We start from the raw sequence: 24,836 nt of genomic DNA on the forward strand, positions 1-24,836 counted from the left end.
TAATAAAAGGTGCAGGAGCTCCACAATACTGTTGAGCTAATAAAAGGTGCAGGAGCTCCACAATACTGTTGAGCTAATAAAAGGTGCAGGAGCTCCACAATACTGTTGAGCTAATAAAAGGTGCAGGAGCTCCACAATACTGTTGAGCTAATAAGAGGTGCAGGACCTCCACAATACTGTTGAGCTAATAAGAGGTGCAGGAGCTCCTCAATACTGTTGAGCTAATAAGATGTGCAGGAACTCCACAATACTGTTGAGCTAAGAGGTGCAGGAACTCCACAATACTGTTGAGCTAATAAGAGGTGCAGGACCTCCACAATACTGTTGAGCTAATAAGATGTGCAGGACCTCCACAATACTGTTGAGCTAAGAGGTGCAGGAACTCTACAATACTGTTGAGCTAATAAGATGTGCAGGACCTCCACAATACTGTTGAGCTAAGAGGTGCAGGACCTCCACAATACTGTTGAGCTAATAAGAGGTGCAGGACCTCCACAATACTGTTGAGCTAATAAGAGGTGCAGGAGCTCCTCAATACTGTTGAGCTAATAAGATGTGCAGGAACTCCACAATACTGTTGAGCTAAGAGGTGCAGGAACTCCACAATACTGTTGAGCTAATAAGAGGTGCAGGACCTCCACAATACTGTTGAGCTAATAAGATGTGCAGGACCTCCACAATACTGTTGAGCTAAGAGGTGCAGGAACTCTACAATACTGTTGAGCTAATAAGATGTGCAGGACCTCCACAATACTGTTGAGCTAAGAGGTGCAGGACCTCCACAATACTGTTGAGCTAATAAGAGGTGCAGGACCTCCACAATACTGTTGGGCTAATAAGAGGTGCAGGACCTCCACAATACTGTTGAGCTAATAAGAGGTGCAGGACCTCCACAATACTGTTGGGCTAATAAGAGGTGCAGGAACTCAAGCAGTAGAACATGAGGTAGTCAGCTCCAGTGAACACATCAACATTAATGACCGTACTGTACATGTCCGGGCATGTTCAACAAAGCACAAACAAAAGGACTTGTGTTTTGAACAGCACACTGGAGTTTCTAGAAACAACATCTAACGTACTGTATTGATCTCTCCCTCATTCCCTGTGTGACCCTTTCTAATTGTTGAAGAGCAATTGTCTTTCATGAGAGTGTGCACTGAACTGGAGCATTCAGTTATTTATCAAGTATGTCATTGAATTGCAACTTGAAAACTCACTTAAACTCGTGAAGAGCACGTATTCTATCAGACGTCAACTGTGTCTCAGTTTAATTTCCACTTCCTCTACCTAGCCCAACGGGGACAATTTCTCAATTGTGATACTGGTCTGGACAGATGAAATGTTAGTTACAGAAAGTTGGACTGTTGCAGGAAATGTATACAATGAGATTTACAGGAATTGGAGCGTTCCAATAATCACATATTCTTCCTGTTGTGTCCATGGGCTAGAGAGAGAACAAGTCATTTCCTCTCAAATCCATGAAGAGAAATGAACAAGTACACACCTTGGAAAAAAGGAGAGATAATTGGGACGCAACCCTGGTGAGATAAAATTCTAACACTGTAGCTGTGAAACCAGTGAGGTTTGAAGTAGTCAGTTTATGGATGACAAATAACTGTTGGCAGTCTGCTCAAGCTTCCTATCTGTTCATAATAAAAAATGCTGAGTCATCTCTTCAATACAGGCAACTTTTAATCAGAGCTTTACAGAGCAACTAGACAGGAAGTGAAAAGACAACCATAAGATCCATTGTAATTATTGACAATGGTCTTTTATGACAAATGAGTAGTAGAACGTTCAGAGGAAAAAAAAGAGAACAGGATCGGTAAGGGAACGACTGCAAGAGTGGAATAACAAAACATCTCAATGTAACAATATTACAATAAGAAGTGATGGTGATATATACATCTCAATGTAACAATATTACAATAAGAAGTGATGGTGATATATACATCTCAATGTAACAATATTACAATAAGAAGTGATGGTGATATATACATCTCAATGTAACAATATTACAATAAGAAGTATGATGGTGATATATACATCTCAATGTAACAATATTACAATAAGAAGTGATGGTGATATATACATCTCAATGTAACAATATTACAATAAGAAGTGATGGTGATATATACATCTCAATGTAACAATATTACAATAAGTAGTGATGGTGATATATACATCTCAATGTAACAATATTACAATAAGAAGTGATGGTGATATATACATCTCAATGTAACAATATTACAATAAGAAGTATGATGGTGATATATACATCTCAATGTAACAATATTACAATAAGAAGTATGATGGTGATATATACATCTCAATGTAACAATATTACAATAAGAAGTGATGGTGATATATACATCTCAATGTAACAATATTACAATAAGAAGTATGATGGTGATATATACATCTCAATGTAACAATATTACAATAAGAAGTGATGGTGATATATACATCTCAATGTAACAATATTACAATAAGAAGTGATGGTGATACATACAGCTCAATGTAACAATATTACAATAAGAAGTGATGGTGATACATACAGCTCAATGTAACAATATTACAATAAGAAGTGATGGTGATATATACATCTCAATGTAACAATATTACAATAAGAAGTGATGGTGATATATACATCTCAATGTAACAATATTACAATAAGAAGTATGATGGTGATATATACATCTCAATGTAACAATATTACAATAAGAAGTGATGGTGATATATACATCTCAATGTAACAATATTACAATAAGAAGTGATGGTGATATATACATCTCAATGTAACAATATTACAATAAGAAGTGATGGTGATATATACATCTCAATGTAACAATATTACAATAAGAAGTGATGGTGATATATACATCTCAATGTAACAATATTACAATAAGAAGTGATGGTGATATATACATCTCAATGTAACAATATTACAATAAGAAGTGATGGTGATATATACATCTCAATGTAACAATATTACAATAAGAAGTGATGGTGATCTATACATCTCAATGTAACAATATTACAATAAGAAGTGATGGTGATATATACATCTCAATGTAACAATATTACAATAAGAAGTATGATGGTGATATATACATCTCAATGTAACAATATTACAATAAGTAGAGTGGTTTAGAAGTTCCTTTACTTTCATGGACTTCAGACGAGTACAGAACTACAGTGAAACAACTATAGCGCAGCTACTACCAGTCTTTGGTATCAGGATTCTCTTTGGTAGTCACTACAAGGGTCAAGTCTGGCCAGGGACCTGATGGAGCTTGGCACGTGTGGGTTTGAATTTCCGCTAGGACAGCCCATACAAAAATGGATAAAAGCATCTGCTAAATGGCATATATTATGTAGTATTTTGTGGAGCTGAGGGAAGCTCACCACCTGCTCAGGGACTATATAGGATAGACATAACCCTTTTGGCTACCCCTGGGTTGTATTCATTAGGCACCAAATGGAAGAAAATGGACTGAAAAAGGGAGGGACTATCTGGACTTGTCCAATAAGAATTTGTTTTTGTTTCTTCGTTGTAAAACATTTTCCAACATCATATGCCCTAGTGAATACGAACCTCATACATTTACAGAAATGTTGATTTGATTGAGGTGCCATGTCCCAGTCCTTCAGATAAAGGTAGTACAGTCAAATTAATATCAAATGCGTTTGTAGACGTAGATGATATTGTTGCAGTTGGGACAGCTGTGATTCACGTCTTTACAGGAGTCTACACAGAAAGGGATGGCGCAGCATGGCCAGCACCTAGAGGGTAAACAGTGGAGTTAATGAATTCTCTCTGTCAAAATGGTACCCTATTCCATAATGCACTAATTAAAGGTATGCCTATAGGCTTTAGTTGAGAGGGCTAACACTTGTGTGGTGCACGGGTTTCCTACCCCAGTCAGTCATATACACAGCTATACTACAGCATAGCATTACAGAATGATTTCTCTCACCCAACAATGAAGAGGCCACCACAGATGAGCCAGGTGAGCAGGCCAGGGTTGGTCTCTGTCTTGGTGACCACGTGCTGCTGGCAGTGGGGACACATGGTCGAACCGCCGACCTCCATCAGGCTAGGAGTCATTATTACCTGGGTCACTAAGGAGAGAGAGAGAGAGACACACACAAGTTTAGGAGACATTATTACAAGGGTCACTGAGGAGAAAGAGAGAGAGACACAAGGTTAGGAGACATTATTACATGGGTCACTAAGGTTAGAGAAAGTTAGGAGACGTTATTACATGGGTCACTGAGAGAGACAAGGTTAGGAGACATTACATGGGTCACTGAGAGACAAGGTTAGGAGACATTATTACATGGGTCACTGAGGAGAGAGACAATGTTAGGAGACATTATTACATGGGTCACAGAGAGAGACAAGGTTAGGAGACATTACATGGGTCACTGAGAGACAATGTTAGGAGACATTACATGGGTCACAGAGAGAGTCAAGGTTAGGAGACATTACATGGGTCACTGAGAGACAATGTTAGGAGACATTACATGGGTCACTAAGGAGAGTCAATGTTAGGAGACATTACATGGGTCACTGAGAGACAATGTTAGGAGACATTACATGGGTCACTGAGAGACAATGTTAGGAGACATTACATGGGTCACTAAGGAGAGTCAAGGTAACCAAGTTCCCACCAAGTTCCATTTTTTTCATTATTATTTTTCCTAACATTTCTCAATCTTTTATGTTTTTCTTCTTCTGTCCATCTTTCTTTTCTTGCCTCTTCCCATGTCATTTGTCTCTCTCGCTTTCCGTCCATCCTTCTTTACAACTTTAAAAGGGGCACCGATGTGACACGGATTGTAGCGTAATTGAAGAGTAAGGTAAAAGGAACTGTTTAGTGGATCATGAATACAACTTAAATTTCCCTTATCTAGAACGACAGAAATAAATATGTGAAAGTCAATGCTGACACCTGGTGGTCTGCTGAGTACAACTGCGCTTTATAAACTTTCTACACACATGCGCACGTGCACACACACAGTTGTATTGCACTTCCGGAATAGAAGCCCAAAGAGAATCAAATAACCTTCCCTTTCTAAAGACTAAATATTTACTCAGGCATCGTTTTGTTCTGCTAAACAGTTCTCCACAGCAGATGAGGTTATTTCCTTTGAACCAGTTTAATGTAGAATATTAACCTGGTCGCAGACCTGTTTGTGCTCATTGTGACAATTACAGCAATGGCGTTGTAGATTGCACATCTGGGACCAATGCTAGTCGAGTCTGCCTGAGAGCTGAGGAAGGAAAGCTGATCCAGCATCAGAGACCATTCATTCCCACCAGTCTACTACACATTTTAGAGTGCCTCCAAATCAAATCAACCATGATTGGCTGGCACCTCTCTGGCACAGCACAATAACATCAGTGTTAGAGAAGGGTCACAACCCAAATGGGTGAGAGAGTCTGTCTCAAATGGCACTCTGTACCCTATATAGAGCACTAGTTTTGACCAGGGCCCATAGGCCCACTATAAGAGCACTAGTTTTGACCAGGGCCCATAGGCCCACTATAAAGCACTAGTTTTGACCAGGGCCCTAGTTCAAAACATGGATGGAAACATTAACTGTTTTGAATGGGCCAGATTAGGCCCACTTTATTCTGGAATAGGGTTCCATTTGGGATAGTCTGACTGAGAGGACAGCCTCGTTGACTGAGAAATTATGTAACTTCATATCCCCTGGTTTTAAAACATGGATGGAAACATTAACTGGCTCTCTTATGAATGGATGCACAGATTTTGCTTTCTGAACTTTGCATTCTGTAACTTCATATCCCCTGGTTTCCTGGAGTAGCTCTGACTGAGACATTATGTAACTTCAAATCCCCAGAGCAGCTCTGACTGAGACATTATGTAACTTCATATCCCCTGGTTTCTCAGAGCAGCTCTGACTGAGACATTATGTAACTTCATATCCCCTGGTTTCTCAGAGCAGCTCTGACTGAGACATTATGTAACTTCATATCCCCTGGTTTCTCAGAGCAGCTTTGGATACAGTTCAGACTGCCCACACAGAGAGACTGAATATGTTCACATTTTCATATGAATGCGCTGTGGCGGGCAACCGGACAAAACGATACTGTTTCAGTCTGAACTATGTACAGCCATTGTTGGAGGGGGCAGTTTGGGTCAATTCCGGGGCAATAATTCTATTCAGGTCACAAGGGGGTTTTAGTGTTCATGTTAGAATTAGTGTTAGGGTAAGAATTAGGTTTAGGGTTAGGCGCTAGGGTTAGTTTTAGGGTCAGGGTTAATAGCTAGGGTTACGTTTGGGGTTAAGGTTAGGGGTTAGGGAAAATAGGATTTTTAATGGGACTGAATTTTGTGTCCCCACAAGTTTAGCTGTACATCACTCTGTGTGTGGTGGAAGTATCAACTCACCGACTGGCCCCTGTCCACCTGGTCCAGAGGTGTACTGTGGTGGAGGTGTGTACACACCTGCTTGGGGACCTTGAATAGGAGAGTAAGATCCCAATCACAATGTGGTCACAATGCAATGAACATGTTATTACTATACCACCACGTACTGTGGAATAAGATTGTACCTAGTGGTGGAAATGGACTTGATTAAAGGGAGTTTTACAGTTTTACATAGCGGTTTGCCTTTTAGATGTTTTCTTACCTGGAAAGCAGTCTGAAGGTTGCTTTGCTCAGACTCCTTTCAAGGTAAGGAAAAACATGTTCTAAATATGTAACATTGCTGAACTATCATTTTAACTGGGTTAACCCACAAAGGGGGGACTGGGGGCAAACTGATTCAGATAGTTGCACCATATCATCAACAAAATTCACCCCCAGTTAAATTCATTTTCAGTTCCAATGGGTACCACCCCATTTCCAGTTCCAATGGGTTCCACCCCATTTCCAGTTCCAATGGGTACCACCCCATTTCCAGTTCCAATGGGTACCACCCCATTTCCAGTTCCAATGGGTACCACCCCATTTCCAGTTCCAATGGGTTCCACCCCATTTCCAGTTCCAATGGGTTCCACCCCATTTCCAGTTCCAATGGGTACCACCCCATTTTCTTCCCTTGATAAGAGCTTGTTTACATATGTCTGGATAAGAGCATGTACTGTGATAAATTACTAGAATGTGCATAGCTACATATAATGGTCAGGGTTTATTGTGTGCGTAGGTGTTTGACTGTTTTTCCACACATATCTGGCACCACACATTATTGACATTGAAGGGGAGTGTTTCCAAAGTGGTGTTGCAAAATAGTACTTGAAGGAGATGTGTTTGCTGTGCTGTAATCCACAACACAATCAATATGATTCAAAGGAGGGGAAAGAACACAGAACTTTTGAAACAGTATGTTCATACTTTATAAGTGCTTGAATAGTTTGGGAGAACTGAAGAAATAGGGTACTTTCCAATGCCTCCATTCTCCACCAGTGTAGCCAAAGAGCAGGACAGACAGACACAACCACCAACCAAGCTGTTGTTGTTGTGTGTTCTCACTTGGCTTGGGCTGATTGTATCATATCTACAGTAGTTGCCACAAGAGGCAGAGAACGTTCAGTTCATCTCCATAGACCCACATGTGTATTTTAGAAGAGTTTGTTGTGTGTCCTGTCGTCTTTAAGATGGAGTTGATAATGGCGAAGAAGAAAAACATTCTAAGAGGTATTTTTTTGCTACAAAAACTCATGTGAAAATCCTTGGTTCTCACACACAGAATATACAGTAAATCCAGCCTTCTAAAGTACAATATGAACCAGTAGACACTCACCTCCCTGGTAGGGACCAGGCTGGAACCCTGGTTGTGGAGGAACAGGGGAGGCAGGGTATCCGCCTGGGGGCTGGGGGTACAAGCCTGGCTGGGGGCCCTGGCCCGTGGCTATCCCCCCATAGTTCATGGGAGGTTCTGGGTGAGGGGCGGAAGTACCATCCCCGGGATAACCTTTCTCCATCTCGACTGATCTCTACCTGCAATGAGGGAAACTGTTGTGTTGTGTTTATTTATTTGTATCCCCATTAGCTTTTGCAGAAGCATCAGCTACTCTTCCTGGGGTCCACAATAAAACAAAAACATGAATAGTAAAAAAAAAAAAACCACTGACACACTGATACCCTACAGAAAGAAAAAAATCTGTCTGGGCCCCCTGAGTGGTGCAGTGGTCTAAGGCACTGCATCGCAGTGCTAGCTGTGCCACTAGAGATCCTGGGTTTGAGACCAGGCTCTGTCGCAGCCGGCTGAGACCGGGAGACCCATGGGGTGGCGAATGTACAATTAGCCACCGTCGTCTGGATTAGGGGAGGGTTTGACTGGCAGGGATGTCCTTGTCCCTTTGTGCACTAGTGACTCCTGTGGGGGACCGGCCACAGTGCACACTGACATGGTCGCCAGGTGTACGGTGTTTCCTCCGACACATTGGTGCGGCTGGCTTCCGGGTTAAGTGGGCATTGTGTCAAGAAGCAGTGCGGCTTGGTTGGGTTGTGTTTCGGAGGATGCAGGGCTCTCGACCTTCGCCTCCCAAGTCTGTACGAGAGTTGCAGCAATGAGAAAATACTGTAACTACTAATGGGATACCACGAAATCGGGGAGAAAAGGGGTAAAAAGTAAATAAAAATAAATCTGACAATGTTTTTAAGAAGTCCTATGAAACATTATAAGACTAATAAAAATCATTTATTTTGAGCCTATAGGCTACATGAAATCAAAAGTCATTTTGTTTGTTAAACATACTTACCCTGACCACTGTCAACAACACTATATATATATGTTATGGTAGGCTAAGAATATAATGGAATATAACGGAATAAAATACAAATAATATTTTTCCATCACTGGAACATGTGGAACCACTGTCATATATCCACATTTCATCTCTTTTTCAACCTCTGCAGGTTTTTGGAGTTGTCTATACGTGATCGAGCAAAATCATGCACTTATTTTAGGCTACATTATTGCATGCCAAATGGTTCTGATCAGTGATAATCAAATCAAATAGTATTAGTCACATGCACCGAATACAACCTTACAGAGAAATGCTTACTTACGAGCCCCTAACCAACAATACAGTTTAAAAAAATACAGATAACAATAAGGAATAAAAGTAACAAGTAATTAAAGATCAGATAGATAAGAAAACAAATAGATAAGCTATACCACCTTCACTTATTTGCCCAGCCAGAGAATGAACCAAATATACACACAGAGATTCAGTGAAACAAAATCACATTGATTAAGACAAGTCAAAGGTTTTTTGTCAGTAGTAGGTCTCGGCTACTAAGCGACTGAAGAGGAAAATACTCTATTTGTTAAGCTACATTCACATGTTGGCAAAATGTTCTGATCATGGGCAATAAATTAGCCAACTTGACAAGATGATCATGAGCAGTACTCACCTCAACGTAGCTAACATTTCTACAACCTAGCTGTGGCCTATAACCAATATCCAAACGGAGCCTCAGTGAAAAGGAAATAAATCTGACATTAATTGAATTATTAAGACCAGTTCCCACTTGTCTCAGAGAAACCCGAAACGGCACTGAAGTTGTTGGCCACACGCAGCAGGCTATTGCTTCAATAAAATGTATTATAACAATTGGATGACTTTGGGAGTTTCAGTAAGCAACAATTTGATGCCTTCAATTGCATTAGCCTACTTTTATTCAAATATTTTGGTCATTCAGTGATATTCATTCCCAAAGTAATTCTTGATGGATCCATCCAGTTGTGGTTATTAAGAAACAGTGCATATGGTGGTGGGCTTTGCGAAGATGGATGAAGTGGCATGTCTCGCAAAGTTCAGAAAGGACGATAGTAGTAATGACCACTGCCTAGCAACCATCAAGACCTTAAAAATCTTGGCACACCCATCCCTTTAGCGGGATCATGTGTCACTATCCGCTGAATTGCAGAGGGCCAAATTCAAATTAAATAACTAAAAATATTTAATTTTCATGAAATCACATGTACAATTTACCAAAACACAGCTTAGCTTGTTAATCCAACTGGCGTGTAAGATTTCAAAAAACCTTTACAGCGAAAGCTATCCAAGTGTTTATGTTAGGACAGCTCTCTCGGCAGACAAAACATTAAACAGCAAAGTAGATTGGTCACAAAAGTCAGAAAAGCAAGAAAAGCAATAAAATGAATCGCTTAAGATCATCCGATGATCTTCGGATGTTTGCACTCACGAGACTCCCAGTTACACAATAAATGTTAGTTTTGTTCCATAAAGATTATTTTTATATCCAAAATGTATTGGTTTGACAAGGACAGTGATACAAATTTTAAAATACAAACAACTAAAGCATAATGCAAACAATGCAACTAAAAAATGTTGTGTGTGTTGGAGTGCGTCTGTGTGTGCATGTGTTTGTGTGCGTGTTAGAGTGCGTCTGTGTGTGCGTGTTAGAGTGCGTCTGTGTGTGCATGTGTTAGAGTGCGTCTGTGTGTGCATGTGTTAGAGTGCGTCTGTGTGTGCATGCGTTTGTGTGCGTGTTAGAGTGCGTCTGTGTGTGCATGCGTTTGTGTGCGTGTTAGAGTGCGTCTGTGTGTGCATGTGTTTGTGTGCGTGTTAGAGTGCGTCTGTGTGTGCATGTGTGCGTGTTAGAGTGCGTCTGTGTGTGCGCGTGTCCACATACAGTCCCTACCGTTCCATTTGTTTTTTCATCTGTTTTAAAAAAGGTATTTAGCTTTTTGCTTTAGTAATTGGAGATGGATCGATCATGGCTCTGAATAATACTGTGCGTTGTCGTGAATTCATGTTGGACTTGGGGACTGTGAAGAGACCCCTGGTGGCATGTCCTGTAGGTTTGCTGAGTGATTAACCAACATATTTTATTTTTTAATAACTAATCATTAGTTAAACAACTAATTGACCGAAGTTGGTTCAATTTAGTTATTATTTTGTGAGCCGAACACGTCATTTCTCTAGAGAGAAATTAAATAATTAACAAGAGAAATCAAGTTAAGAATCATGTGGGATGCTGGGCTGAAGGGAGTTTTTTTAAGCAAATATTCAAAGTAATACAGTGCAGAAATGTGGTAACTGCAATGATCATAATTGCGGCAGTTTTTTTTTTTAGCTCAAAGACAGATCAGAGAGGAAGAGACGAAGCAAGAGGTTTCACTCTCGCCAAAATCTGTCCAAAATAAGCCAAGTGAGTTTCTATGGGCTTATTTTGGACCTAAACCTTTCACCTGCCTTACTGGCTTTGGGAAAAAAAATACTCATTGTTAAGGCATCATCATTGTATACAGATCTCTGGATGGATACTCTTTTAAGCCTGCTAATTTAGGTTTGATGCACACAGACCACATCAATGAGGAATGTACGACAGGGACAGAGACAGTTTGTGAAAAAGTATACCTTATCTACTTTGACAAACGAGTAAAATGATTGATGTCAAACAGCTCTGCAGCATATAATGCCTTCAGAAACTATTCAGACCCCTTTCTCAACATTTTGTTACTTTAAAGTGTTATTCCTCAGAAATCTACGCACAATACATCATAATGACAAAGCGAAAACATTTTTATTTTTTATGTTTGCAAATTTATTCAAAATAAAAAACAGAAACAACTTATTTACATAGGTATTCAGACCCTTTGCTATGAGACTCAAAATTGAGCTCAGGTTCATCCTGTTTCCATTGATCATTCTTGAGATGTTTCTACAACTTGATTAGAGTCCACCTGTGGTAAATTGAATTGTTTGGACATTATTTGGAAAGGCACACACCTGTCTATATAAGGACCCACAGTTGATATTGCATGTCAGAGCAAAAACCAAGCCATGACTTCGAAGGAATTCATGGCTTGTTGAGACACAGATCTGCGGACAGGTACCAAACATGTTCTGCAGCATTGAAGGTCCCCAAGAACACAGTGGCCCCCATCATTTTTAAATTGAAGAAGTTTGGAAACAAATCAAATCGATTTATATAGCCCTTCGTACATCAGTTGATATCTCAAAGTGCTGTACAGAAACCCAGCCTAAAACCCCAAACAGCAAGCAATGCAGCTGTAGAAACACCAAGACTCCTCCTAGAACTGGCCGCCCGGCCAAACTGAGCAATCCAGGGAGAAGGGCCTTGCTTAGGGAGCTCACAGAGTTCCTCTGTGGAGATGGGAGAAACTTCCAGAAGGACAACCATCTCTGCAGCACTCCACCAATCTGGCCTTTATGGTATAGTTGCCAGACGGAAGCCCCTCAGCAAAAGGCACATGACAGCCAACTTGGGGTTTGCCAAAAGGCACCTAAAGACTACCAGACCATGAGAAATAAGATTCTCTGGTCTGATGAATCCAAGATTGAACTCTTTGGCCTGAATGCCAAGCGTCATGTCTGGAGGAAACTTGACACCATCCGTATGGTGAATCATGGTGTTGGCAGAATCATGCTGTGGGGATGTTTGTCAGCTGCAGGGACTGGGAGAATAGTCAGGATTGAGGGAAAGATGAACAGAGAAAAGTACAGAGAGATCCTTAATGAAAACCTGCTGAAGAGCGCTCAGGACCTCAGACCGGGGCAAAGGTTCACCTTCCAACAGAACAATGACCCTAAGCACACAGCCAAGACAATGCAGGAGTGGCTTCAGGACAAGTCTCTGAATGTCCTTGAGTGGCCCAGCCAGAGCCCAGACTTCAACCCGATCGAACATCTCTGGGAGACCTGAAAATAGGTGTGCAGTGACGCTCCCCATCCAACCTGACAGAGCTTGAGAGGATCTGCAGAGAGAAATGGGAGAAATTCCAAATACAGGTGTGCCATGCTTGTAGCGTCATACCCAAGAAGACTCAATGCTGTAGTCGCTGCCAAAGGCACTTCAACAAAGTACTGAGTAAAGGGTCTGAATACTTATGTTAATGTGATATTTCAGTTTTCTATTTTTAATAAATTATCAAACATTAAAAAAATGTTTTTGCTTTGTCATGGAGTATTATGTGTAGATTGATGAGAAAACAATTTTATACATTTTAGAATAAGGCTGTAACATAACAAAATGTGGAAAAAGTAAAGCGGACTGAATACTTTCGGAAGGCACTCTACATAGGCAGGGTAGCTAAATAGTATTAGTAAAGACAGTACTGTATAGGGACCACATAACTTTAGATGGCCTCGCTGGCTGACTGCTACTGCCTGAGCAGAGATTAGATTATTCATTTAAGGAAAAAAATTATAAAGTCAAATAATTATGAAGTCAAATAAAAACTAAGAAGCAGTTCATCTCTCATCCACCCCTTAACCAGGAAAGACTGGAATGCATTTGGTTGATGTTAGGTATGTGTGCAGTTAAGGGCAAGGTGTGCTGCTATGCTTTCAGCCAGCTATAGCTTTGCTAGGTCTTTTCTGAACTTGACCATATTAACGGACAGTAATCAAGATGAGACCAGAGCCTTAACAACTAGTACAGTTTATTATTAATCACATTCTGATATCCTTATTTAGACTTTCAGTGAGCTCCCTGGCTTTGGGTGCTGACATAGTGTATAATCATCCACATACAGTCATTCTAGCTTTGTGTAAGACCAGTAGCAATTAATTGGTAAAAATAGAGAAAAGTGATGGCCCAAGGCAACTGCCCAGAGGGACATCACATTGTACATGTCTGATGTTAGAAAAGTTTTCATTGGGTTCTATTGGATAAATAACTCTCCAACAATGTGATGGCAGGTGATGTAAAGCCAAAGCAAGTGAGTTTTTCAATACCAATTTATGATCAATAACATGATAAGCTGCATTGAAATCTAACACTACAGCTCCAACTATTATAATCAATCTATTTTAACCAATCACCTGTCCCCCAAGTCAGTGCAGTACAAGTTGAGTGCCCTTCTCTATATACATGCTGAAAATCAGTAGTTAACTCTGAAAAACAGCATTGTATTTGGTTAAACACAATTCTCTCCATCAGTTTACTAAGAACAGGCAGCAAACTGATTGGGCGGCTGTTAGAGCCAGCGAAGGGTGTTTAACTATTTTTAGGAAATGGAATTCATGTAACTTCCTTCCACACCTGTGGACACACTCCTGTAGGCTTTGGTTAAAGATATAGCAGATAGTGGTGACAATCCAGTCTGCTACCATTCTCAATAGTTTCCCATCAAGATTGTCTTTACCTGGTGGTTTATCATTAGTGATGGATAACAGTAGTTTTTCCACATCTCCCACACCAACTTGACCAAATTCAAAACAATAACCCTCCCATTTCATTATTAGATATTTTATACAAAAATATGACAGTTCCCTGTTCAGTGTTGTCATTTCCCTTCTGAGATTTTCCACTTCACTAGTGAGAGTCATTGAAATGATGGCAACACCAAAAGGTTTTGTTGTAAATGACCCATCAACTTCAATGAACAATGGAGATTAATTGGGTTCAGCACATGTTATCAGTTTAGGTACTCCAAAGTATTTTTCCATTGTGTTTTATGTCATTTATCTTGGTTTGGTAATATAATTTATTATTTTTGTTAGGCTTAGTCACAACATTTCTCAATTGACAGTATGTCAACCAATAATCTGAGCAGCTCTTTAGAATCACGTCTTTGAACAATGCATCATCAATTCAGGGGCTCTACAGTTCTCACAGTTGATTTCTTACACATCAACAATTCAGGGGGCTCTACAGTTCTCACAGTTGATTTCTTACACATCAATTCAGGGGGCTCTACAGTTCTCACAGTTGATTTCTTGCACATCAACCATTTGCATACATTATTTTACAAATACTTCCAGTTCTGCATCTGGATTCCAGTTGATTTCCAGGGGCTCTACAGTTCTCACAGTTGATTTCTTGCACATCAACCATTTGCATACATTATTTTACAAATACTTCCAGTTCTGCATCTGGATTCACTTCCCCATACGCATCAGATCAACATAAATGTTTTACATCTTCAACAAAGAGTCCTGAGAAAATATTTTGTATGATCTCTTAGAGCTTACTTTAGGCCCAAGCTTAGGCACTTTGGCTTTCCTTGTTATTGTCACAATGTTATGTTGTTGTGTTGCATTATATTATGATGTTGTATTAAGCACCTGGTCAGAGTTTCTTTATACCTACCGTACTTATTTCCATCTCCTTGTTCTTCCTACCACACTTCCCGTGGGTTGCCATGACAACTTCTCACAAAAAGCATGTGTTTGTTTACCTATAGCTACTCCTACAAAACTCTTATTCTATCATTTCTCTTAAAAGAAAAAGTGAATGTGAAACAATGGGGTCAATTGCTGTAGAATACTAAGGAGGAAGTGGAAAACTATGTTTTTCCTCATCTCTCAATAGCATGTGACTATCCTATGACCATCTGTCTTTGAAACCCAGGCTTTAGCTCAGTGGACAAACAGTCTTATGGCGTTGTTGAGTGGTGATAAATGTCACAGATTTCACAAAAACTTCTCTTGTACTTTTCTAGACTGGGGATCTTGAATTGTGGAACTGAAATGTGAGCTAGTTCCCTATTATCTGGTCTAACCAATGAAACACTTCAGACAATAACACATTGGGGTTGTTAAGGGGGTCCCAGAAGAGACTTAACTCAAAGCATGGAGAGAAACAGATGCGACCATTGTCCGTCATCTAAAAAAATGGCACAGAGTAAATGGCAGCAGTTTTACGAGCACCTAACCAATTGCGCTATGTGGTTCTCTTTTGCGTTATTTGTAACTTATTTTGTACATAATGTTCTGTCACCGTATCTTAATGCAGAAAATAGCTTCTGGATATCAGGACAGCGATCACTCACCTCAGATTAGACAACTAAACAAATTTTTTTTCGTCAACAAGCAGGACGCAGAGGACATTCTTCAAACACCCGACAAGGTCAACATCCCCGTTATTGTCAAGAGAAAGAGATGCAGGTACAGAGGTCACAGGGCAGGGTGCCTCGTAAGGATCCACAGAAGGCGAGTGGGAAAGCTTCCGCTACCGTCAATATTACTTGCCAACGTACAATCATTGGACAATAAATTAGACGAGGTACGACCATCAATATCCTAACAACGGGACATCAAAAATGTTATCATCTTATGATTCATGGAATCGTGACTGAATGATGACATGGATATTCAGCTAGCGGGATATACGTTGCACACTATTTGTAAGCTAGAATAGCACACTATTTGTAAGACACAGTAAGACACTATTTGCCATCTATACTTTTCGTGGCTGTTTATTTACCACCACAGACAGATGCCAGCACTAAGACTGCACTCAGTCAGCTGTATAAGGAAATAAGCAAACAGGAAACTGCTCACTCAGAGGCGGCACTCCTGGTGGCTGGGGACTTTAATGCAGGAAAACTTAAATCAGTTTTACCTCATTTCTATCAACATGTTAAATGTGCAACCAGAGGGAAAATAACTCTAGATCACATGTACTCCACACACAGAGACACGTACAAAGCTCTCCCTCACCCTCCATTTGGTAAATCTAACCACAATTCTATCCCCCCCGATTTCTTCTTACAAGCAAAAATCAAGCAGGAAGCACCAGTGACTCGGTCTATAAAAAGTGGTCATATGAAGCAGATGCTAAACTATAGACTGTTTTGCTATCACAGACTGGAACATGTTCCAGGATTCTTCCAATGGCATGGAGGAGTACACCACATCAGTCACTGGCTTTATCAATAAGTGCATCGAGGACGTCATCCCCAAAGTCCCGCACTGAGCTAAAGGGTAGAGCTGCCGCTTTCAAGGTACGGGACTCTAACAAGAAGCGTATAAGAAATCCTGCCATGCCCTCAGCCATGCCCTCAGACGAACCATCAAACAGGCAAAGTGCCAATACAGGGCTAACATTGAGTCATACTACACCAGCTCTGATGCTCGTCTTATGTGGCAGGGCTTGCAAACTATTACAGACTACAAAGGGAAGCACAGCTGTGAGCTGCGCAGTGACATGAGCCTACCAGATGAGCTAAATCACTTCTACGCTCGCGTCGAGGCAAGCAACACTGAGGCATGCATGAGAGCATTAGATGTTCCGGACGACTGTGTGATCATGCTCTCCGTAGCCGACGCGAGTAAGACCTTTAAGCAGGTCAACATTCAAACTGATTACCAGGACGTGTACCCGAGCATGTGCTGACCAACTGGCAGGTGTCTTCACTGACATTTTCAACATATCCCTGATTGAGTCTGTCATACCAACATGTTTCAAGGAGACCACCATAGTCCCTGTTCCCAAGAACACTAAGGCAACTTGCCTAAATGACTACAGACCCGAGCATTCATGTCCATAGCCATGAAGTGCATTGAAAGGCTGGTAATTGCTCACATCAACACAATCATCCCAGAAACCATAGACGCACTCCAATTTTCATACCACCCAACAGATCCACAGATGATGCAATCTCTATTGCACTTCACACTGCCCTTTCCCACCTGGACAAAAGGAACACCTATGTGAAAATGCTATTCATTGATTACAGCTGTACTATGGTGTTCAACACCATAGTACCCTCAAAGCTCATCACTAAGCTAAGGATCCTGGGACTAAACATCTCCCTCTGCAACTGGATCCTGGACTTCCTGACGGGCCGCCCCCAGGTGGTAAGAGTAGGTAGCAACACATTTGCCACACTGATCCCCAACACTGGAGCCCCTCAGGGGTGCATGCTCAGTCCCCTCCTGTACTCCCTGTTCACCCACGACTGCATGGCCAGGCACGACTCCAACACCATCATTAAGTTTGCAGACGACATAACAGTGGTAGGCCTGATCACCGACAACGATGAGACAGCCGAAAGTGAGAAGGTCAGAGACCTGGCCAGGTGGTGCCAGAATAACAACCTATCCCTCAAAAGATTTGACATGGGTCCTCAGAACCTCAAAAGGTTCTACAGCTGCAACATCGAGAGCATCTTGACTGGTTGCATCACTGCCTGGTACGGCACCTGCTCGGCCTCCGTCCGCAAGGCACTACAGAGGGTAGTGCGTACGGCTCAGTTCATCACTAGGGCTAAGCTGCCTGCCATCCAGGACCTCTACATCAGGCGGTCTCAGAGGAAGGCCCTAAACATTGTCAAAGACCCGAGCCATAGGCTGTTCTCTCTACTTCCGCCTGGCAAGAGGAACCGGAGCGCCAGTCTAGGACTAAAAGGCTTCTCAACAGCTTTTACCCCCAAGCCATAAGACTCCTGAACATGTAATCAAATGGCTACCTAGACTATTTGCATTGTGCCCCGCCATCCCCTCTTTTACACTGCTGCTACTCTCTTTTTATCATATATGCATAGTCACTTAAACTATACATTCATGTACATACTACCTTAAATTAGCCCGACTAACCTGAAGGTGGGGTTCGCCCAGGGAGCCATACAACCTAGAACTGCCACTGCTCATTAGTCTGTACTACTATAAGGTCATTACTAACCCACCTGTTTAAACAAATCAACTTAATATCAAGCATTTTAATGGCTGAATCAGGTGGTGTTAGTGATGGGCAAGAACAAATATGTGCACCTCTGTTGGTCCCCAGAACCAAGATAAAGAAACCCTGCTATATGTTAATACTCCCAAATCTCATTCATCACTCAGCTTATAAGTAAGCTTGGAAATTGAGGCAAGCTATATGTTATCTGGCTGCTGTATAAACCCATTAAGAAGGAGTAATGTTGTAAATGTTGCCTTGAGACAGTGGACTCCCCCTGTTTCCCTCTATCTCTCCTCTTATTGATTTGATAAAGCCTCTGGATAGCCTACTAAAGCTTTCACATGATCTAAATGGTGTACTTGGACGAAGTAGTGTATCTGTATTGTAGTGAATGATACATCTGCATTCTGAAGTAGTGAATCTGTATTGTAGTGAATGATACATCTGTATTGTAGTGAATAACATCTGTATTGTAGTGAATAATACATCTGCATTCTGAAGTAGTGCATCTGTATTGTAGTGAATAACACATCTGTATTGTAGTGAATAATACATCTGCATTCTGAAGTAGTGCATCTGTATTGTAGTGAATAACACATCTGTATTGTAGTGAATAATACATCTGCATTCTGAAGTAGTGAATCTGTATTGTAGTGAATAATACATCTGCATTCTGAAGTAGTGAATCTGTATTGTAGTGAATAATACATCTGCATTCTGAAGTAGTGAATCTGTATTGTAGTGAATAACATCTGTATTGTAGTGAATAACATCTGTATTGTAGTGAATAACATCTGTATTGTAGTGAATAATACATCTGCATTCTGAAGTAGTGAATCTGTATCGTAGTGAATAACATCTGTATTGTAGTGAATAATACATCTGCATTCTGAAGTAGTGCATCTGTATTGTAGTGAATAACACATCTGTATTGTAGTGAATGACACATCTGCATTCTGAAGTAGTGTATCTGTATTGTAGTGAATAATACATCTGAATTCTGAAGTAGTGAATCTGTATTGTAGTGAATAATACATCTGCATTCTGAAGTAGTGCATCTGTATTGTAGTGAATAATACATCTGAATTCTGAAGTAGTGCATCTGTATTGTAGTGAATAATACATCTGTATTGTAGTGAATAATACATCTGCATTCTGAAGTAGTGTATCTGCATTCTGAAGTAGTGTATCTGCATTCTGAAGTAGTGTATCTGTATTCTGAAGTAGTGTATCTGTATTCTGAAGTAGTGTATCTGTATTCTGAAGTAGTGTATCTTTATTGTAGTGAATAATACATCTGCATTCTGAAGTAGTGTATCTGTATTGTAGTGAATAATACATCTGCATTCTGAAGTAGTGTATCTGTATTGTAGTGAATAATACATCTGCATTCTGAAGTAGTGTATCTGTATTGTACAGTAAAGCTGTTAGTATGGTTGTGTTTTTCTATAGTATGAAATTTCTTACTGTAACTGTATATTCAAGCTATATTAAGTTGAGTCTATACAGTAAACATAGTGTGTATGAGGTTGTGTGTCAGTGTTTAAACTCTACCAGTGGAGGCTGCTGACGGGAGGACGGCTCATAATAATGTCTGGAACGGAGTGAATGGAATGGCATCCAACACATGTAAAACCTTGTGTTTGATATTTTGTTTTTATACCATTACACTCATTCCGCTCCAGCCATTACCACGAGCCATCCTCCCCAATTAAGGTGCCACCAACCTCCTGTGCACTCTACCCTGAGTTGGCTCCTACTCAGAGTAAATACACAAGTAGTGCCACACCCTAACAAGGATTTCCTCACAACTAACTGTAACTAACACAGTAATTTTAACATCTTCTCCTCTCTTCTCATAATAATACTATTTAACAGAGGACAGACCAACATAAATCTCTCCTATAACACAAATACTGCTGTAGAAAACAGGATAAAATACAGATGTTGGATTTTAATTTGACCAGTTTGCTACAGCAGGGAAAATATCCTGCTGCAACAGGAAATGTGAACTATTATGTAGATTATAATTACATGGACGTTTTGTATGGGTTGATACTTTTCAAAGTGGAAATTACAAACATTTAAGTTCTCCAGCAAGAGGGTGATCAAATTAAGATCCTACATGTGTAGGCTCCATACAAGATGAATTAGACGACAAACATTTACAAGTGACGGTCTGTATTCCAGGCTTTAGGCTAGCTCTTAACCCCAAACCTCTACTACAGTATGAAAGGCAGTTCAGGTCTTGTGTGTCAAAATGAACACATCAAATAACACTATTTGGTAAATCAAATAAGACTATTTCACGCGTCAAATAACCAAGACGACCGTGACCTGAACGGCGTCGCATACTGCAGAGCGTAATACTCCTCTCCTCCTTATCCCCCCAGTCCATGGTCTCCTAAAGGGAGAATCTCGAATCCCTGGCCCAAATACCTGAAGGATTCCTGGGGTGAACGACTGGGCTGATGGCCTGGAACTATCCGGTCCTGGGAGAAAAGAAAGACTGAGGTACCTTTGATTTAAGAACGAAGAATAATTGGTGGGAGGAGGAGAGTGTATGAGAGGGAGGAGTAAAAGCAAACTTCCCAAGACCTCCTACAGTTTCTGATATTACGGGAAAATGTGTAACTGTTGAAACTCTGACCTTACGTTAGCATTGGGACCTGCTGTGTTTTGTGATGCTGTTCAAGCGGTTGCAATCAAAGGAAAGTGTTGAAATACCAATGTATGTTGAAGGAAAGAGTTCCACAATAACATGCAAACAAAAGAACCTGCTCCAATACTGTTTCAGTGAAAGAGAAACAGATGAAGAGAGAGGGAGGGCACGATGGGAGGGGGAGAGAGATTGAGAGAGAGAAATGGAAACAGAGGAGAGAGAGGGAGTAAGACATTCATAAAAATAATGATTGTGTTTGAAAAATGGATTGTATTTCGAAGCAGTTTGGGCTGACTGTTCCGTCATTAGCTTTCAGGAGAATCCCCGCCCTTCACAAACTCATGTGATGCCTGACCTCAACCTTTCAGTGGTCACACACCAACGCATGCATTGTTTAGGGTGCTATTTACAAAGGGTTCCGTGTGCTCATAGCTTAATCCTACAGTTAACACTGGGCATGAAATATCATGGACTATAGTCTATATGACATAATTGTAAGAATAGATGGAAATATCAACAATTTAAAGGATTGTCATCCTTACATAAAGGGTGGATAATAAAATTATAATACAGTTAATTATTCATTAATCGTTTATATTAAATAGTTATAAAAACGCACCACCTATTTTAGTCAATAGGGGAAAAATCTTACTGTGAGAAGGAGTGGAAACATCAAGAAAACAGCTGATCAATAGCCAATTAATTTACTATGAGAGGTCTGAGAAATATTGGACATATTCTAGATATTACTTCTAGAAACAAATGAGTGTAAAATGAATATTTCCACAACCTGTTGTAATTTGAACTTCCTGGATGGTGAATCTGATTTAATAGTGCCTGGTCTCTCTCACTTTTTACCTTTATTTGACCAGTTTAGTCACATTGAGACTAGAAACCTGTTTGACAAGATAGACCTGGACAAAATAGCAGCACACAATGGAAAACATGCATCTGTTCATATTTGGATTCTCTGACTGTGTATTTAATTTTTTTTAATTTTACCTTTATTTAACCAGGCAAGTCAGTTAAGAACAAATTCTTATTTTCAATGACAGCCTGGGAACAGTGGGTTTACTGCCTGTTCAGGGGCAGAACGACAGCTCGGGGGTTTGAACTCGCAACCTTCCGGTTACTAGTGCAATGCTCTAACCACTAGGCTACGCTGCCGCTGACTCCACATTATGAACATTAGGCACAGCACATGGTGACAGACAGGGGAATAACTTTGATTGGAGATGTGGGGGGTGGGTTAGGGGGGGGTTCTGGCCTAGGGGGCTCTTCCCCATGATTTGTTTTTTCCAAAAAGAGTTCATTTCATTCCCTTCAACACAATCTAACATGATCCCATGGCATGGAAATAGGAGAAAAACATGAAAAACAAACATCTAATGAACAGCCTAACCTTAAATGTGAGATATTGCACAGGGCTTTTACCGCAAACTCAGCTTACTGGACCTGGTACTGCTATTGATGTGCATAGGTCAAATTTAGGGTTGGGCTGCTCATTGAATTTCCTGTATTTTTTTGCTACTACTCAACTTGTATGGAAACTTCCCATTGCTGTGTATTACATGTGAAAAATGACTACCCTTTCTGTTAGGCACGTGCACAGATATTTATCAATCCAATGATACACTTCTGTAGCTAAAACAAAGTTTAAAAGTGGTTAGAAGTCCAAAATGAACAGGTGTTGTTGTGGGACCTTCTGTCTTATTTAACCATTTAACCATACCAAATGTAACATATACTCATTTCAGTGTCCTGGATTTACATTTGTTATTTTACTTCTAGTCTATGAGACGAGCTGTGGACGAGCTGTGAACGAGCTGTGGACGAGCTGTGGACGAGCTGTGGACAGGAGCGATATGCTTTTGGAATGAGCTCACCTGCCATCACCAGAGAGTGATCTGAGCATCTGAGTCAGTGATACTGGAAAGATTTTTTAGGACTATAATGTCCTCCTCATATGTGTGTCTCCACAGACCGAGGCCTGAGCTATTGATTGATTCAAGACAAGGTTGTTTTTATTGAACTTCGATTCTCAGTTTGTCAGTGTCAAAGTAGCCTGTCATTTCCATCATTTGTGCTGAAAAAAAGATTTTGCTCAGCCTCCAGTCATGTAAAAGGGGTGGGTATAATTTGTGGAACGTTCCAACAGGAATCTATTCCCAAACCGTTGTTAATAACAAGGATGCCAACAAACAATGAATACAAAGTAGCATGATCAACTCACCACGTAGCTTATTCTGAATGTTTGTCCATAGGCTACCAGAGTGAGGACAGACATTTTTCGGAATACACCTGGTGAGTGGAAAAACATCAAATTGCCCACTCCCTACCCGGTATCCTGTTCTGCCGCTATACAACTGTGTATGCGTTGTTTGTTGGCATCCTTGTTATTTACAAAGTTTTTGGAACAGATTCCTGTTGGAACGTTCCCCAAATTATACCCACCCATGTAAAAGGACATATAATTGCATCAAATGTGGTAATAAGAAGGCCCATTTTCTCCCGGACCCGATGCTAATAAAATTGTTCCCTATGTGTGCAAATTCTGTATGCGCCGCTACTGTACTGCTCTATGCCACTATGCAAATGCACTGATATGCATGCAATGCTTTATTATAAAGGGGATGTTTTTATGCGTTCTGGTACAAATGAAGCACTGAACACAGGTAGTCTAGAGTCCAGCTAACCACCCTATACTAAACTATCCTCACAAACATCTCTCTATATGGCCAGCCAGCCATATATCATGGCTATATGATGAAGTTATTATTTAAGAGCATTGAAGATGAATCACAATCAGTAAAAAAAGTATTGAGCTAGCTAACTAGCAGATTTACATCGATCATCAATATCAACGAGCAGCTGATAGCCTACCCTCTTTTCCTGATGTCAATCATGTCTATAGGAGTCACTGTAACTAGCTTGCTTAACATTTGTGATGAGTGAGTGTGTTGTTGCAGAAATAAATAGGCATATGCTAAAACATTTAAAACTCTATATTAAAATGGGTGCCGAGCACTGGGATTGAACCCAACATCCTCTGAGCCGTAGATCTGTAACGAGGCCCGCTAGCTGGTAATAGGTGCTTGCGTTGCCCCTAGTAGACGATAGTAAATTGCTACGGAAGTCAAATAAACCAGGATGCCATATTTTGACCATTTCAAATATGCATAATTATGTCATCCACTAGAGTCTGGCCTGCTCTACTTCACACTACCTGCTCAACCTAGAGCTGAGCATGGAAACCTAGAGCTGAACATGGAAACCTAGAGCTGAACATGGAAACCTAGAGCTGAACATGGAAACCTAGAGCTGAACATGGAAACCTAGAGCTGAACATGAAAACCTAGAGCTGAACATGGAAACCTAGAGCTGAACATGGAAACCTAGAGCTGAACATGGAAACCTAGAGCTGAACATGGAAACCTAGAGCTGAACATGGAAACCTAGAGCTGAACATGGAAACCTAGAGCTGAACATGGAAATCATTACAGGCTGGATAGAGCAGACCTGCGTAAAGTAGATGTTTCCATCAGGTCTTGTGTGTTAAAATGAACACATCAAATAACACTAATTTGATGAATCAAATAAGACTATTTCACGCAGCTGACACCTGAAACCCCACCTCTTTAAGGAATACCTAGGATAGGATAAGTAATCCCTCTCACCCCCCCCCCTTTAAGATTTAGATGCACTATTGTAAAGTGACTGTTCCACTGGATGTCATAAGGTGAATGCACCAATTTGTAAGTCGCTCTGGATAAGAGCGTCTGCTAAAT

General features: G+C 40.6%; 1 protein-coding gene and 1 long non-coding RNA gene across 2 annotated transcripts; one reads left to right on the forward strand and one right to left on the reverse strand.

Moving 5' to 3' along the window:
- Window positions 1-1,674: 1,674 nt before the first annotated feature.
- LOC123999720 (lipopolysaccharide-induced tumor necrosis factor-alpha factor homolog) lies at window positions 1,675-20,958 on the reverse strand. The gene is made up of 5 exons (XM_046305739.1): window positions 20,826-20,958; window positions 7,780-7,976; window positions 6,426-6,494; window positions 3,981-4,125; window positions 1,675-3,786 (listed from the first exon to the last, which is right to left on the reverse strand). Exons 2-5 carry the CDS (start codon window positions 7,958-7,960, stop codon window positions 3,681-3,683), a joined length of 501 nt encoding a protein of 166 aa, XP_046161695.1. The 5' UTR covers window positions 7,961-7,976; window positions 20,826-20,958; the 3' UTR covers window positions 1,675-3,680.
- Window positions 20,528-24,599, forward strand: LOC123999721. The gene is made up of 3 exons (XR_006832505.1): window positions 20,528-20,672; window positions 20,780-20,900; window positions 22,840-24,599. It is a non-coding gene; the product is annotated as an uncharacterized LOC123999721 (long non-coding RNA).
- Window positions 24,600-24,836: the final 237 nt, after the last annotated feature.

The sequence above is a fragment of the Oncorhynchus gorbuscha genome, linkage group LG16, assembly GCF_021184085.1.
Source record: "Oncorhynchus gorbuscha isolate QuinsamMale2020 ecotype Even-year linkage group LG16, OgorEven_v1.0, whole genome shotgun sequence".
Lineage (NCBI taxonomy): Eukaryota > Metazoa > Chordata > Actinopteri > Salmoniformes > Salmonidae > Oncorhynchus > Oncorhynchus gorbuscha.